At 39.8% G+C, this 17,389-nt stretch overlaps 1 protein-coding gene across 1 annotated transcript in view; it reads left to right on the top strand.

Moving 5' to 3' along the window:
* Positions 1–17,389, top strand: part of TTN (titin) — a 246,608-nt gene that overhangs the window by 217,932 nt on the left and 11,287 nt on the right. Inside the window, exons 291-318 of the mRNA XM_075153897.1 lie at positions 315–611; positions 714–1,301; positions 1,401–1,703; positions 1,850–2,146; positions 2,610–2,897; positions 2,985–3,284; positions 3,380–3,682; positions 3,848–4,153; positions 4,264–6,030; positions 6,126–6,422; positions 6,985–7,272; positions 7,365–7,664; positions 7,743–9,809; positions 9,902–10,204; positions 10,286–10,591; positions 10,686–10,976; positions 11,097–11,396; positions 11,508–11,813; positions 12,061–12,366; positions 12,467–12,748; positions 13,036–13,629; positions 13,731–14,018; positions 14,140–14,439; positions 14,945–15,247; positions 15,522–15,824; positions 15,943–16,527; positions 16,664–16,969; positions 17,062–17,361. Coding sequence (XP_075009998.1) covers positions 315–611; positions 714–1,301; positions 1,401–1,703; positions 1,850–2,146; positions 2,610–2,897; positions 2,985–3,284; positions 3,380–3,682; positions 3,848–4,153; positions 4,264–6,030; positions 6,126–6,422; positions 6,985–7,272; positions 7,365–7,664; positions 7,743–9,809; positions 9,902–10,204; positions 10,286–10,591; positions 10,686–10,976; positions 11,097–11,396; positions 11,508–11,813; positions 12,061–12,366; positions 12,467–12,748; positions 13,036–13,629; positions 13,731–14,018; positions 14,140–14,439; positions 14,945–15,247; positions 15,522–15,824; positions 15,943–16,527; positions 16,664–16,969; positions 17,062–17,361 — 12,474 coding nt within the window. The remainder of the gene's footprint in view (positions 1–314; positions 612–713; positions 1,302–1,400; positions 1,704–1,849; positions 2,147–2,609; positions 2,898–2,984; positions 3,285–3,379; positions 3,683–3,847; positions 4,154–4,263; positions 6,031–6,125; positions 6,423–6,984; positions 7,273–7,364; positions 7,665–7,742; positions 9,810–9,901; positions 10,205–10,285; positions 10,592–10,685; positions 10,977–11,096; positions 11,397–11,507; positions 11,814–12,060; positions 12,367–12,466; positions 12,749–13,035; positions 13,630–13,730; positions 14,019–14,139; positions 14,440–14,944; positions 15,248–15,521; positions 15,825–15,942; positions 16,528–16,663; positions 16,970–17,061; positions 17,362–17,389) is intronic.

Below are 17,389 nucleotides of genomic sequence, written 5' to 3'. Positions count from 1 at the left end.
CTTCTAAGAAAAATATTTCTCAATATTTAAAACAATACATGTTGTAAAATGTTTACTTCAAAATAATATAAAAAGTGTTAAATCTGTTTACAGTAAAAAAGATCGTTTTGTGATAGGTACGTCTGTGGTTTTACAAATGAAAAAGAGCTAAGTAATAGCTTGAATTTTAGATTTTGCTTGCATTTTACTTAAAATGTTTCTAAAATACAAATTCATTTAAAAACATATTTTTTCAATCCAGATGGCATTGTAACTGCCAATACAAAAAGTAAATGCTTGCTACATTGCTTAACCTGTTGCACTTTTTTTCTCAGAAAAACCCAGCCCACCAGAAAAACTTGGAGTAACAAATGTCACAAAGGACAGTGTTTCTCTTTCATGGCTAAAACCAGAACATGATGGTGGAAGCAGAATTGTGAGCTACGTCATTGAAGCTCTTGAGAAAGGACAGCAAAAATGGGTTAAATGTGCAGTTGTAAAGACAACTCATCATGTTGTCCATGGTCTTAAGGAGAATGTTGAGTATTTCTTCAGGGTGTCTGCGGAAAACCAAGCTGGTTTAAGTGATCCTAAGGAACTACTGCTCCCTGTTACAGTTAAAGAACAATTAGGTATGCTTCCTGACATGAGGCAACAGTTCATACACATTAAATTGGATTCGTATTTAAAAAGAGAGAACATTTTTAATGGTTTGAAAATGTCTTCTTTTTCAGAATCTCCTGAGATTGACATGAAGGGCTTCCCTCATAACACTGTATATATTCGAGCGGGATCAAACCTGAAAGTTGAAATTCCCGTTTCTGGAAAACCAGTGCCAAAGGTGACATTGTCTAGAGATGGTGTTCCACTGAAACCTACCATGAGATTTCACACAGAAGCCACTGCAGAAAGTCTCATCATTAACCTTAAAGAAAGTGTGGCTGCTGATGCTGGGAGATATGACATTACTGCTGCCAACTCAAGTGGCACCACAAAATCATTTGTTAATATTGTTGTGCTGGATAGACCAAGTCCTCCTGTTGGTCCGGTTGTCCTTAGCGATATCACTGAAGAGAGTGTAACACTCAGATGGCAGCCACCAGCTTATGATGGTGGAAGTCAAGTTACCAACTATATTGTACTGAAAAGAGAAACAAGTACTGCTGCTTGGTCTGAAGTGTCTGCAACGGTTGCTAGAACTGTTATCAAAGTTATGAAGCTCACAACAGGAGAAGAATACCAATTCCGCATCAAAGCTGAGAACCGCTTTGGCATCAGCGATCACATAGACTCACAATGTGTGGTTGTCAAGCTTCCTTACAGTGAGTAATATGCTTCTCATGCTATAGGTCGATCTTTAATGCTCTGATGTTGAAAATGCAATTTTGTTAACAATTAATCACTTCTTTTGATATTATCAGCTACCCCTGGCCCTCCTTCCACACCGTGGGTCACGAATGTCACCCGAGAGAGTATTACTGTTGGATGGCATGAACCAGTCACTAATGGTGGCAGTGCAGTCATTGGATACCACCTGGAAATGAAAGACAGGAATAGCATATTATGGCAGAAGGCTAACAAGACCCTCATTCGCACAACTCACTACAAAGTCACCACCATCAGCGCTGGCCTTATCTATGAATTTAGAGTTTATGCAGAAAATGCAGCTGGCATTGGAAAAGCAAGTCATCCTTCTGATCCAGTCCTTGCAATTGATGCTTGTGGTATGTGTTCCCTAGAAAATAAAGAAGCCCAACCATTTAAGTAGTGCTTCCCCCCCACCCACCCCGTGATATTCTGTCCTGTACAGTAAGCCGATATCCAAAACAGCTGTTAATAATTAGCAATACTCTTATGTTTCCTATTGCAGAACCACCAAGAAACGTTCGTGTCTCAGATATTTCCAAGACTGCTATCACTCTGTCATGGCAGAAGCCAGCATTTGATGGTGGTAGCAAGATCACTGGATACATCGTAGAAAAACGTGATCTTCCAGATGGCAGATGGACAAAAGCTAGCTTCACCAATGTTATTGAGACTCAGTTCACAGTATCTGGTCTGACACAGAATTCCCGGTATGAATTCCGGGTCTTTGCTAAGAATGCCATTGGTTCCATTAGTAATCCCTCAGATGTTGTGGGTCCTATCACATGTGTTGATACATATGGTAAGTGTTTTGCAATGATACAACGGTATGATTTTGTGGTACTAGGAAGCTTAAAGGCAGTGCTATTTTGTAGAACAATAGTCTTTTAAATATGGAGGGCTAGTGTACAGTGATTGACTCAATAAGCTTGAATGACTGTGAGCTATTTGGGCATGATTGTAATGAACATCTTTGGCTTTATCTGCATTTTTGAAGTCTTATGGTATCCTTATTCTTTGAGCAACAGAAGTCTGCCCATGCCCAAAGTGGTTATATTTATACATGTGGTTGCCTTTTCTTGGTAGGATTAGTTCTAATTTGTTCTAGGTTTATGATTTAAGTTACACACGTTATCTTTACTTTGTTCTGTATTTATAAAATGCCTGTAACTATTAGCTTAAATAAAGTACTATTATTTTTGTTTTTATTAAATACAAGTTTTCAGTATGTTTTTAACTTTTTCTTACTCTTATTTTTTCTTAAGGTGCACCTGAAATTGATGTGCCACCAGAATATACAGAAGTGGTGAAATATAAAGCAGGAACTTCAGTTAAGCTAAAACTAGGCATCTCAGGCAAGCCTATACCCACAATTGAATGGTTCAAAAATGGCAACGAGGTACAAACCAGTGCACTAGTGTCTATTGAAAACACAACAGAATTTGCTTCTATACTCATCAAGGATGCAACTCGACTCAACAGTGGCACCTATGAATTAAAACTGAAGAATGCCATGGGTTCAGCATCAGCCCATGTTAGAGTACAGATACTTGGTATGTCTTGAGATATGACTGTATCATACTATTAAACAATAATTCAGTAATAAATACTTAACATCATCTTTCTTCTGCCTTCCACAGACAAGCCAGGACCTCCAAGTGGGCCTATACAGTTTAAGACAGTCACTGCTGAAAAGATTACAATAATGTGGGACCCACCAGCAGATGACGGTGGTGCACCTGTAACACACTATGTTGTTGAAAAGCGGGAGACAAGTCGGGTTGTATGGTCTTTAATTTCTGAAAAACTGGAGGGGTGTATCATAACTACAACAAAACTCATCAAAGGAAATGAGTATGTGTTCCGTGTCCGTGGTGTGAACAAGTTTGGAGTTGGTGACCCACTGGAGTCTGAACCCGTTATAGCCAAAAATTCATTTGGTAAGAAACATATAAAATAACTTATGCAACTGAATCATCTTGAGTATTATTTGTAACTAGCACTGATCTACTGACATATATTTTTTTTTACTCAGTTACACCTGGACCACCTAGTGTACCAGAAGTCACAATGATAACCAAGAATTCTATGACCGTTGTCTGGAATAGGCCCACTGTTGATGGAGGCAGTGAAATATCAGGATATTTTCTTGAGAAGCGTGACAAGAAGAGTCTGAGTTGGTTCAAGGTTACTAAAGAAACCATTCGGGACACCAGACAGAAAGTAACAGGTTTGACTGAAAACAGCGAATATCATTTCCGAGTTTGTGCTGTCAATGCAGCTGGACAAGGTCCATTCTCCGAAGCTTCTGACTTCTACAAAGCCGCAGATCCTGTTGGTAAGATACTATGTGCAGTATTTCTAATTGGTTAGAAATCAATGGACAATGAGCAATTAGGATGGGATTACACTAATGTAACTGAGGGCAGATTTTACTCCTCTTTATGATTAATTGTAGATATGGCTTCTGATTTTTTTTTTCCCTGTAAACTATCATTTACAGATAAACCAGGCTCACCAACAAAGCTGAAGGTTGTGGATACAACCAAGACATCTGTCACACTTGGCTGGATTAAACCTGCTTACGATGGAGGAAGTCCAATTACCAACTACGTGGTGGAGAAAAGGGAAGGTGAAGAGCAAGAATGGACTGTAGTCAGTACTAAGGGAGAAGTGAGAACAACAGAGTATGTTGTATCCCACCTTCAGCCAAGTGTTAATTATTATTTCCGCGTGTCTGCTATAAATTGTGCTGGACAAGGAGAGCCTATTGAAATGATGGAACCCGTTCAAGCTAAAGACATTCTTGGTACTGTACTTTTCAGTGATTTATCATTTTTCTGTGTTTTGGGTTTTTTTCAAAGCATTTCTTATTTTACGTTCCAAGTATGCACTACTAATTTTTACTTATTTCCACAGTGGCACCAGAGATTGATCTGGATGTTGCTCTCCGGACCTCTATTGTTGCTAAAGCAGGTGAAGATGTGCAAATAATGATTCCATTCAAAGGAAGACCTCCTCCAACAGTCACATGGAGAAAGGGTGACAAGAATCTTGGGACTGATGAAAGATATATCATCCAGAACACAGAATCATCTACACTACTTACTATTCCTCAAGTTACCAGAAATGATACAGGAAAATATGTTCTTACAATTGAAAATGGAGTTGGAGAAGCGAAATCATCATTTGTGAATGTAAAAGTACTTGACACGCCATCTGCCTGCCAGAAGCTGCAGCTTAAGCATGTTTCTCGTGGCACAGTTACACTGGTATGGGAGCCACCTCTCATTAACGGTGGTTCTGAAATAACAAATTATGTTGTTGAAAAAAGAGATGCTACAAAGAGGGCCTGGTCAACTGTAACAACAAAGTGTTCTCATACCACCTTTAAACTAACTAACCTGTCAGAGAAGACTGCATTCTTCTTCCGTGTTCTTGCTGAAAATGAAATTGGACTGGGTGAACCTTGTGAGACATCAGAACCAGTGAAAGCTGCGGACATACCTGCACCTGTAAAAGACCTAGCCATGAAAGATTCTACAAAGACTTCTGTTAAATTGCAGTGGAGCAAACCTGACTATGATGGCGGTAGCATTATATCGGACTACGTTATTGAAAAGAAACTGCAGGAAGAAAAAGAATGGACATATGCAGGCACAAGCAAGAGCTGTGAATTTGAAGTTGAAAAACTTAAAGAGCTTTCTGTCATGGAATTCAGAGTCTTTGCTAAAAATGAAAAAGGCATGAGTGACGGTGTTACTATTGGACCCATTACAGTGAAAGAACATATAATAACACCTGAAGCTGACCTTTCTGATATTCCTGGAGGTCAAATTGCAGTAAGAATTGGACATAACCTGCACATTGAATTGCCCTATAAAGGTAAACCTAAGCCATCAATGAGCTGGCTCAAGGACAACCTCCCTCTTAAAGAAACTGAACATCTTCGTTTCAAGAAGACTGAAAACAAGATAAGCTTAAGCATCAAGAATGTGAAAAAGGAGCATGGTGGCAAATATACTTTAATTCTTGATAATGTAGTCTGCAGAAAAACATTCACAATCACTGTCATCACTCTTGGCCCTCCATCTAAGCCAAAAGGACCTTTAAGACTAGATGAAATCAAAGCAGATAGTGTAGTTTTGTCATGGGAAGCTCCTGAAGATGATGGGGGAGGAGAAATTACTGGCTACAGTATTGAGAAGAGAGAAACTTCACAAATGAACTGGAAGCTGGTGTGTTCGAGTGCTGCAAGAACAACTTTCAAAGTACCAAACCTTGTTAAAGACACTGAATATCAGTTTAGAGTTCGTGCAGAAAACAGATACGGAGTGAGCCCACCTCTTGTCTCAGCAGATGTTGTGGCAAAGCATCAGTTTAGACCACCAGGTGCCCCGGGCAAGCCTGTTGTATACAACATAACCGCTGATGGAATGACCATATCTTGGGATGCTCCCGTTTATGATGGTGGTTCAGAGATTATTGGATACCACGTTGAAAAGAAGGAAAGAAACAGTATTTTGTGGCAGAAGGTTAATGTTGCATTAATATCTAGCAGAGAATACAGGATTACCGGACTGCTCGAGGGCCTGGATTACCAGTTCCAAGTATACGCTGAAAACACTGCAGGTCTAAGCCGAGCTAGCGAGCCAAGCAAATTTACTTTGGCAGTCTCTCCAGTGGGTGAGTGAATGATCAATCACTCATCCAAGAAAATTCTAGTCTTGTAGACTATGGTGAGCAGTAATAAAAATAAATTTTAATTATTTTCCTTTCAGACCCACCTGGTACTCCTGATTACATTGATGTCACCCGGGAAACAGTCACCCTTAAGTGGACCCCCCCACTGCGTGATGGAGGCAGTAAGATTGTGGCCTACAGCATTGAGAAACGACAAGGAAGTGAAGACCGTTGGCTCAGATGTAACTTTACTGATGTCAGTGAATGCCAATATACAGTTACAGGACTCAGTTCAGGTGACCGATATGAATTCAGAGTGCTTGCAAGAAACGCTGTTGGTACAATCAGCCCACCTTCACAGTCTTCAGGCTATATCATGACCAGAGATGAAAACGGTAAGAATTATTTCTTAATATGCTTGTATTTGGGTACTGAAGCCAGCTAGAGCTTCTGGCTGTACTGACTGGAAATGGGAGGCCAAGGGGGGAAGAACGTGTGACTGAGGTCCATCCAGTCAACTCAGAACATTTCTGTTTGTCCTCCAGGGTGGGAGGGTCATCTTAATTAAAGACCCAAATCTGGCAGACATACGTAATCAATTGCTGAAAGGCATGGCACTCTACATTTGTGTTGGATAAACAGCAGCAGCAAAGTTGGAAATAAATCATAAACTATAATATTCTGATGCACTGAATAATTTAGAAAAGAAAATGTGCCTCAGGTAGCTTGGTGTACTGTAACAGCACATATTAATGGTGTCTTTCACCTATTGTTAATATGATGCACTGTGTGCTTACAGGAAAAATAAGTTTACAGTGTTCTTATAATAACTACTTTTTAGAGAATGCCATTTTCTGAGTGAAAGAATTCTATATATAACAGTCTTTTATAATTAAAAAGAATATCAGGAAAAAATATTTAGCTATATGGGAATTGAATTATATTTTCCCTTTTTAGTTGCTCCAACAATTGAATTTGGCCCTGAGCACTTTGAAGGCCTTACTGTTAAAGCTGGAGAGAGCATTAGACTTAAAGCTCTAATCAAAGGACGTCCAGTACCTAAAGTGACATGGTTTAAGGATGGTAAGGAGATTGAGAAAATAATGAATATAGAAATAACTACAGCTATTGGATATAGTACAATCTTCATTAGAGATGCTACCCGGGATCATCGTGGAGTGTACACAGTAGAAGCCAAAAATGCATCAGGCACTAAACGAGAAGATATTACCTTCAGAGTACAAGGTACTGCACCAAACACTTTCAGCATGCTCTTTTAAAATAGTATTTTATTCTAAGTGCCAGCAAATTGTAATTCTGAACCTTTAAAATTGCAGACACACCAGGAAAAGTTGGTGGACCAATACGATTCACAAACATTACTGGAGAAAAAGTCACACTATGGTGGGAGCCTCCAGCTAATGATGGGTGTGCATCTATTTCCCACTACATAATTGAAAAACGTGAAACCAGCAGGATTGCTTGGGCATTAGTTGAAGATAAATGTGAAGCTTGCAGCTACACTGCTCTTAAATTAATTAAGGGCAATGAGTACCAGTTCCGTGTCTCTGCAGTGAACAAGTTTGGAGTTGGCAGACCATTGGAGTCTGATCCAGTTACCGCACAAATACCTTACAGTAAGTTTCCACCTCATTCTGTAGAGGTAACTGTGGAGTTATCATCTTGTTTTTCTAATGACGTTTTTCTTTCTTTAGCTCTCCCTGATGCACCAGGAACTCCAGAGCCTACCAATGTAACAGGAGACAGTATCACACTCACATGGGCAAGACCAAAATCAGATGGCGGAAGTGAGATAAATGAGTATATTTTAGAAAGGAGAGAAAAGAAGAGCATGCGCTGGGTTAAAGTATCCAGTAAGAGGCCCATTACTGAGAACAGATACAGAGTAACTGGCCTTATTGAAGGCAATGAGTATGAATTCCATGTCATGGCTGAAAACGCTGCAGGAGTTGGACCTCCAAGTGATGTTTCAAAGCTGATTAAATGTAGAGAACCAGTCAGCCCACCAAGTGCTCCTAATGTTGTAAAGGTGACAGATACATCAAAGACTAGTGTAAGCTTAGAGTGGACCAAGCCAGTTTTTGATGGAGGCATGGAAATAATTGGGTACATCATTGAGATGTGCAAAGCTGATCTCGAAGCATGGCAGAAAGTCAATGCAGAGACTGTTCTTGCTACTAAATATACTGTTGTTGATTTGGAGGCAGGAGAACACTATAAATTCAGAGTTAGTGCTGTCAATGGTGCTGGCAAGGGAGAAAGTTGTGAAGTTCCTGCTTCAGTCCAAACTGTGGACAGGCTTTCTGCACCTGAAATTGATATCGATGCAAACTTCAAGCAGACTCATATTGTAAGAGCAGGTGCAAGCATTCGTCTCTTTATTGCCTTCTCTGGAAGACCTGTTCCTACTGCTGTGTGGTCCAAAGCAGATGCTAATCTTAGCTTGCGTGCTGACATTCAAACAACTGATTCATTCAGCACACTGACTGTGGAGGAATGCAATAGAAATGATGCTGGCAAGTATGTCTTTACTGTGGAAAACAACAGTGGAAGTAAGTCTATCACATTTACTGTCAAGGTTTTAGACACACCTGGACCACCAGGTCCTATTACATTTAAAGATGTGACTCGAGGGTCTATTACTTTAATGTGGGATGCTCCTGTTCTGGATGGAGGTTCACGTATCCATCACTACATTGTGGAAAAACGGGAAGCAAGCCGTCGTAGCTGGCAAGTGGTGAGTTCAAAATGCACTCGACAAATCTTTAAGGTCACCGATCTGGCAGAAGGTGTGCCGTATTACTACCGAGTGTCAGCAGAAAATGAATATGGTGTAGGTGAACCCTGTGAATTAACAGAACCAGTTGTAGCCACGGAAGAACCTGCTCCACCTAAGAGACTAGATATTGTTGATACAACGAAATCCTCTGTAGTCTTAGCTTGGCTTAAACCTGATCATGATGGTGGTAGCCGTGTTACTGGATACCTTCTTGAAATGAAACAAAAAGGATCTGACTCCTGGATTGAAGCTGGACAAACCAAACAACTTACTTTCACTGTTGAAGGCCTTGTGGAGAACACTGAATATGAGTTCCGGGTCAAGGCAAAGAATGATGCTGGCTACAGTGAGCCGAGAGAAGCTTTCTCTTCTGTTATTATTAAGGAGCCACAGATTGAACCAACAGCGGATCTCAGCGAAATAAGCAGACAGCTCATAACATGCAAGGCTGGAAGCACCTTTACTATTGATATACCAATCAGTGGGCGCCCAGCTCCAAAAGTGACATGGAAACTTGAGGAGATGAGGCTGAAGGAAACTGAGAGAGTGACCATCAAGACAACAAAAGACAGAACCACACTGACTGTAAAGGACAGTATGAGAGGTGACTCTGGTAAATACTACCTCACACTTGAAAACACTGCTGGTGTGAAAACATTTACTGTCACAGTGGTAGTCATAGGAAGGCCAGGTCCTGTCACTGGCCCAATTGAAATATCATCTGTGTCTGCTGAATCCTGTGTGTTGACCTGGAAAGAACCAGAAGATGACGGTGGCAGTGACATTACAAACTACATTGTAGAGAAACGTGAATCTGGCACAACAGCATGGCAACTGGTAAATTCCAGTGTGAAACGTACACAGATCAAAGTCACTCATCTCACAAAATACCAGGAGTACAGTTTCCGAGTAAGCTCAGAAAACAGATTTGGTGTCAGCAAACCCCTTGAATCAAAAACAATAGTTGCTGAGCATCCATTTGGTAAGCGAAACACTTTTCAAAATGTGTTCTTTTCCTCTGACTGAGGTATTTGTAATAACTAACATTTTCCTCCCCGTCTTTTTTGTGTTCAGTCCCACCAAGCCCACCTTCAAGGCCAGAAGTCTATTCTGTGTCTGCAACTGCCATGGCCATTCGCTGGGAAGAACCCTATCACGACGGTGGCAGCAAAGTCATTGGATATTGGGTTGAAAAGAAGGAGCGCAACACCATCCTTTGGGTGAAGGAAAACAAAGTGCCATGCTGTGAATGCAACTACAAAGTCACAGGATTGGTGGAAGGCCTAGAATACCAATTCAGAACCTATGCTCTAAATGCTGCAGGTGTTAGCAAAGCTAGCGAAGCTTCCAGACCTGTAGTGGCTCAAAATCCAGTTGGCAAGTATTTCTTTTAGAGTTATGTTGTTATTTAAGCTAAAATAGAATTGCATTTCTCATTTTTCTGTTTTATTCCTCCAGATCCACCAGGAAGACCAGAAGTAACGGATGTCACCAGATCTACAGTGTCGCTGAGCTGGTCAGCACCCCTTTATGATGGTGGAAGCAAAATTATCGGATACATTATAGAGCGCAAACCATATAACGAATCTGGTGATGGACGCTGGCTGAAATGCAATTATACCATTGTCTCAGAAAACTTTTTTACTGTGACAGCTCTTGGTGAAGATGAAGCATACGAGTTCCGTGTACTAGCAAAGAATGCTGCTGGTGTGATTAGCAAAGGATCTGAATCAACTGGTGCCGTCATTTGCAAAGATGAATACTGTAAGAAATATTCACTTGGAACAATTAAAAACATAATGTTCTATTTTTAGTACTGTCACGTAATTTGTTTTTAATCTCTTTTTCCTAATGACAGCACCACCAAAGGCTGAACTCGATGCCAGACTGCAGGGAGAAGTCGTGACCATCAGGGCTGGATCAGATCTTGTTCTCGATGCAGCCATTGGTGGGAAACCAGAACCAAAAGTCTTCTGGTCCAAAGGTGACAGGGAATTGGACCTATGTGAAAAGATATCTCTGCAATACACCAGCAAACGAGCCATTGCAATTATCAAGTTCTGTGACAGAAGTGATAGTGGAAAATACACTCTAACAGTTAAAAATGCCAGTGGGATGAAACAAATTTCTGTTCTTGTCAAAGTGCTTGGTATGTATCCCATGATTAATATTCATACTTAGTATACTAAAAAACCTACACACTTTAAAATAAGAGTGAGACGCTTTTCCTTAGCTGCTAATAACAATACTTATTTTCGTCTTTACCCAGACTCACCAGGTCCGTGCACAGGCAAAATCACTGTTAGCAGAGTAACAGAAGAGAAATGTACTCTGGCATGGAACATTCCTGAGGAAGATGGAGGTGCACAAATCACTCACTATATCGTAGAAAGGCGTGAAACCAGCAGACTTCATTGGGTTATTGTCGAGGCTGAATGCCAGACGTTATCATGTGTGGTAACAAAACTTATTAAAAATAATGAATACATCTTTCGTGTGAGAGCTGTCAACAAATATGGACCAGGTGTTCCACTTGAAACAGAACCTGTGATTGCCAGGAATGCTTTCAGTGAGTGTTACTACCTTCCATTCTGCATCAGAATTTGTGGAATATTTCTCATAGATAAACAATTTATTAAATAATAATTTTTTTTTTTTCACCTTTTAAAAAAAAACCCAGCTATCCCAACACAGCCTGGTGCTCCTGAAGAAGTGAGTGTCGGCAAGGAACATATCATTATTCAGTGGACAAAACCAGAATCAGATGGTGGCAGTGAGATTAAGGACTATCTTGTGGACAAACGTGAAAGGAAAAGTCTGCGCTGGACACGAGTGAACAGAGATTACACTGTTTATGATACCAGACTGAAAGTCACTGGTCTCATGGAAGGCAGCCAGTACCAGTTCCGTGTCACTGCAGTGAATGCTGCTGGGAACAGTGAGCCTAGTGAAGCTTCACAATACATGTTATGTAAAGAACCATCATGTAAGCTGCCACATTTAAAACCTATTTTAATATTTACTTATAATAATGGAGCATAAACCCATGCTGACACTCCAACTAAGACACCCAAAACCACATATGATCTCACTGAACTAGCTAGTATTAGAATAAACTTAAAAAAATATAGTTTATTTTAAATGCATTTCCTGGCATTAGCTGTTTAGAAATTGTTTTTAACTGTCAAATGTTTCCTGCACCAATGTGAAATACATTTTCTTCTTTTTCAAAGATACTCCTGCACCACCTTCAGCTCCAAGAGTTGTGGATACTACTAAGCACAGCATAAGTTTAGCATGGTCAAAGCCCACATATGACGGTGGTGCTGACATCTTGGGCTATGTTCTTGAAATGAAAGAAGAAGGTACTGAACAGTGGTATCGACCACATACAACTGCGGCTCTGAGGAATGCTGAGTTCACTGTGACTGGTCTTAAAACAACACAGAAATACCAATTCAGAGTTGCTGCTACAAATGTGAATGGTATGAGTGAATTTAGTGAATCATCAGCAGAAATAGAACCCGTGGAAAGAATAGGTAATTTGAAGACTTAATGTCTATTTTAAGGAATAATTATATTTTCCTTTAGAACTACTAAAAGATTAATTAATTCCATGTTTCTTACACCCTTCATCAGAAATACCTGAGCTTGAGCTTGCTGATGATCTGAAGAAGACAGTTACAGTCAGAGCTGGTGGTTCCCTGCGCCTAATGGTCTCTGTTTCTGGCAGACCTGCTCCCGTAATCACATGGAGCAAGCAGGGTGTTGACCTTGTAAGTCGAGCTATTATTGATACTACAGACAGCTACACTCTGCTTATTGTGGATAAAGTTAATCGGTATGACGCTGGAAAATACGTCATTGAGGCTGAAAATCAATCAGGAAAAAAATCTGCAACTATTTCTGTAAAAGTGTATGGTAAGTACTGCTACAATTGTATATGGGCATTACATCACTCATAGTGCACGTTGCTCAGGAATAAGAAAGTCACTCATTTCCAAAGGAATTCTGCAGTTTAAATAACATGAGAATGTTTGGGAAGTGAGAGAAACAATCTAATCCAAAGGAAAATACATAGTTTCTAAAGCTGTGCTAATTTATAAATCAAAACACAGCATTGTTTTTTTATGCAGAATCCGTCATTGACTGTAAAAGGAAATGATCCAAAAGGAAAAAAAAAAAGTGGTTTTTTTTGTTTGTTTTAGATACACCTGGTCCACCAGCTGCAGTGAGAATTAAGGAAGTATCAAAAGATTCTGTGACACTTACTTGGGATATTCCAACCATTGATGGTGGAGCCCCAGTCAACAATTATATAATTGAGAAACGTGAAGCTTCCATGAGAGCTTACAAGACTGTCACTACCAAATGCAGCAAGACATTTTATAGAGTTACTGGACTTCTAGAAGGAGCTTTGTATTATTTCAGAGTACTACCAGAAAATATTTACGGCATTGGTGAAGCTTGTGAAACATCTGATGCAGTACTAGTATCTGATGTTCCCATGGTACCACAAAAACTCGAAGTGATTGACACCACTAAATCAACTGTTACTCTTGCATGGGAGAAACCACCACATGATGGTGGCAGCAGATTGACTGGCTATGTTATTGAGGCCAGCAAAGCTGGAACAGAAAGATGGTTGAAGGTAGTGACACTGAAGCCTACCATCTACGAGCATACAATTATCTCTCTCAATGAAGGTGAACAGTACTTGTTCAGGGTCAGAGCACAGAACCAGAAGGGTGTGTCAGAACCACGAGAGATTGTCACAGCAGTAACAGTACAAGACCAAAAAGGTAGGTATCTACTGTTAAAAATAACAAGGTGAAGCTTACACCAAATGAACGTGATACTTATAAAATGGATATTTAAAATATCAATTATTTGCTTTTCTTAGTTCTACCAACAATTGACTTCACTGGAATACCTCAGAAGACAATTCATGTACCTGCTGGCAAGCCCATTGAGTTAGCTATTCCAATTGAAGGACGACCACCTCCAGCTGCATCTTGGTTCTTTGCTGGCTCTAAATTAAAAGAATCAGAACGCATCAAAATGGAGACTGTTGCCAAAATGGCTAAATTAACTGTGCGTGAGACCACCATACATGACACTGGAGAGTATACACTTGAACTGAAGAACACAACTGGAACAGTTACTGATACAATAAAGGTTATAATCCTTGGTAAGGATTTATGAAAATAATTGTCCATGATCTTTCTCCACCTGAACTGTGTTACATCAGCAATATGATTCTTTTTCTCCACTTTTTTTTTTTTGTCTTTTAATTTTCTTTTTTTTTCTAGACAAACCTGGACCACCTGTTGGACCTATCCGAATTGATGAAATTGATTCAAATTTTGTAACCATCTCCTGGGAGCCACCTGAGCTGGATGGTGGAGCTACCCTTAGCGGCTATGTGGTAGAACAGCGTGATGCTCACCGTCCTGGATGGCTGCCAGTTTCAGAGTCAGTAACCAGGACAATGTTTAAGTTCACCAGACTTGTTGAAGGTGCAGAATATGTGTTCCGTGTGGCTGCTACAAACCGGTTTGGAATCGGATCTTACCTGCAGTCTGAAATTATAGAATGCAAGAGCAGAATCCGTAAGTCTGAATTTTTGCTTATTCTCTACCTTTAAAAATAAAAATACGTATTTAAATGGGCTTGTATATCCACACATAGATAAGATTTGCTTATTCTCTACCTTTAAAAATAAAAATAGATATTTAAATGGGCTTATATATCCACACATAGATAACAAACCTCCTTTCACCAAATAAAATGGTACATTATGATGCACAGTAGTCTTGTTATATTTCCGGAGAAAAATGCCATCCGTAAATCTGTATTATAGATGCACTGCACAGAACCACAGATGGTAAACTTGGATTTTCTGCTCAGGTCAATCACTAGCCTTAAAAATTGCTTTACCCCATTACAAAAACAGGAGTATTTCACTGACGTGGTTTGTAAAGTACTTTGATATCTGCTGATATCAAAGTTTGATAGGACATTGATATTACATTGTCATTCACAATATGTTGCATGGTACTAATGTGTAGAATCATTTGACGCTTTCTTCACTAATTCTGTGTTATGTTTTTACAGGTATTCCTGGTCCTCCTGGCACTCCAGAAGTGTTTGATATCTCTCGAGATGGCATGACATTAACTTGGTATCCTCCAGAAGATGATGGTGACTCACAGATTACTGGTTATATTGTGGAACGCAAAGAAGTTAGAGCAGATAGATGGATCCGTGTCAATAAAGTTCCAGTCACTATGACTCGTTACCGTTCCACTGGGTTGGTTGAAGGGTTAGAATATGAACACCGAGTCACAGCAATCAATGCCAGAGGTACTGGGAAACCCAGCCGTCCTTCCAAGTCTGCTGTCGCCAGAGATCCAATTGGTAAGTAATTTCCTACATAGACTAAGCACACCATGGCAGAAGGGAACGATACTAGTAAAATTTACTCTTTTTTCTAATTTGGAAATTTATCTGGGTGTACTAACAAATGAGATTCTGACTGAAGAAAGCCAAGAAAATATTCGTGAAAATCTTTCATTCTAAGTTTTCCTGTATAAATACTACAGACTTAATACAGATCATATGTTGCAAGTTAGCATTTGTTACATCTTTTAAATATTCATAAAAAAGTTCCCCATCTGATCTTCTCTTCCAGCTCCTCCAGGTAAACCTCAGAATCCAAGAGTCACTGATACTACAAGAACATCTGTCTCCTTGGCTTGGAGTCCACCAGAAGATGAAGGTGGTTCTAAAGTTACTGGCTACTTAATTGAGATGCAGAAGATTGATCAATTTGAATGGACCAAATGCAATACCACGCCAACCAAGATTCGTGAATACACCTTGACACATCTCCCCCAGGGTGCAGAGTATAGATTCCGTGTACTAGCCTGTAATGCTGGTGGGCCAGGAGAACCTGCTGAAGTGCCAGGAACAGTCAAAATAACAGAAATGCTTGGTAAGACACTTCAAGTCTTAACTCTCATTGGAAGTTATCCTAAAAAAGTATTTGCCTAAAGCAGGTATGATATCATCTGTAAAACAGACATAGCATGACATGTTAATTTTGTTTACAGAATATCCTGACTACGAACTTGATGAAAAATACCAGGAAGGTCTCATGGTGAGACAAGGTGGAGTTATCAGGCTTACAATACCCATCAAGGGTAAGCCCATCCCAATATGCAAATGGACAAAAGAAGGACATGACATCAGCAAGAGGGCCATGATTGCAACTTCTGACACTCACACAGAACTTGTGATCAAAGATGCAGAAAGAGAAGATTCAGGCACCTATGATTTGGCACTTGAAAACAAGTGTGGTAAAAAAGCTGTGTATATTAAAGTCAGAGTAATTGGCATTCCAAATCCACCAGAAGGGCCACTTGAGTACGATGATATACAAGCTCGTTCTGTCAGAGTAAGCTGGAGACCTCCTACAGATGATGGTGGTGCAGATATCCTAGGTTATATTGTTGAGAGACGAGAAGTACCGAAGACTGCCTGGTACACTGTTGACTCTAGAGTGAAAGGGACATCACTAGTGGTGAAAGGGCTCAAAGAAAATGTGGAATATCACTTCCGTGTTTCTGCTGAAAATCATTTCGGTATTAGCAAATCTCTCAAATCTGAAGAACCAGCAGTACCAAAGACACCTCTAAGTAAGTCCCCTTTCAGATTTTTTAAAAAAGTAATTTTTAATTACTACATTATGGTTCTAAAAGTGCAATAGTATATGCAAATGTTTTAATGCAATGTCACTACTATTTCTATTATTTTTGTTATAATTATTAACAGATCCTCCAGAGCCTCCAAACAACCCACCTGAAGTGCTTGATGTTACAAAGAGTTCTGTCAACTTGTCCTGGTCCAGACCTAAAGATGATGGTGGTTCTCGTGTAACTGGCTACTACATTGAACGTAAAGAGACATCTACAGAAAAATGGGTCCGGCATAATAAGACACAGATTACCACTACAATGTACACAGTCACAGGACTTGTTCCAGATGCTGAATATCAATTCCGTATCATTGCTCAAAATGACATTGGTGAGAGTGAAGCAAGTCCTGCTTCTGAACCAGTTGTATGCAAGGATCCATTTGGTAAGAAAATGTTTGCATTAACACATCTTCTGAAGAGCAACTTAGTGACATTTAAAGAGGAATTTATTTTCTGTATCTATTTTAATTTTCAGATAAACCAAGCCAACCTGGAGAAATTGAGATCAATTCCATATTTAAGGACAGCATTACGTTAGAATGGGAACGACCTGAAAGTGATGGTGGCAAAGAGATCCTTGGCTATTGGGTTGAATATCGCCAGTCTGGAGAAAGCACCTGGAAAAAATGCAATAAAGAACGCATCAAGGACAGGCAGTTTACAGTAGGAGGTTTACTAGAGGCTACAGAATATGAGTTCCGTGTTTTTGCAGAAAATCAGACTGGCCTCAGCAGACCTCGAAGGACTGCTATGGCAGTGAAAACTAAATTAACATGTAAGCAAAAATACATTGTATTTGTTGT

The sequence above is a fragment of the Calonectris borealis genome, chromosome 6 (assembly GCF_964195595.1).
Source record: "Calonectris borealis chromosome 6, bCalBor7.hap1.2, whole genome shotgun sequence".
Taxonomy (NCBI): Eukaryota; Metazoa; Chordata; class Aves; order Procellariiformes; family Procellariidae; genus Calonectris; species Calonectris borealis.
The sequence above is the reverse complement of the archived record's forward strand: the minus strand, read 5'-3'. Positions and strand labels throughout refer to the sequence as shown.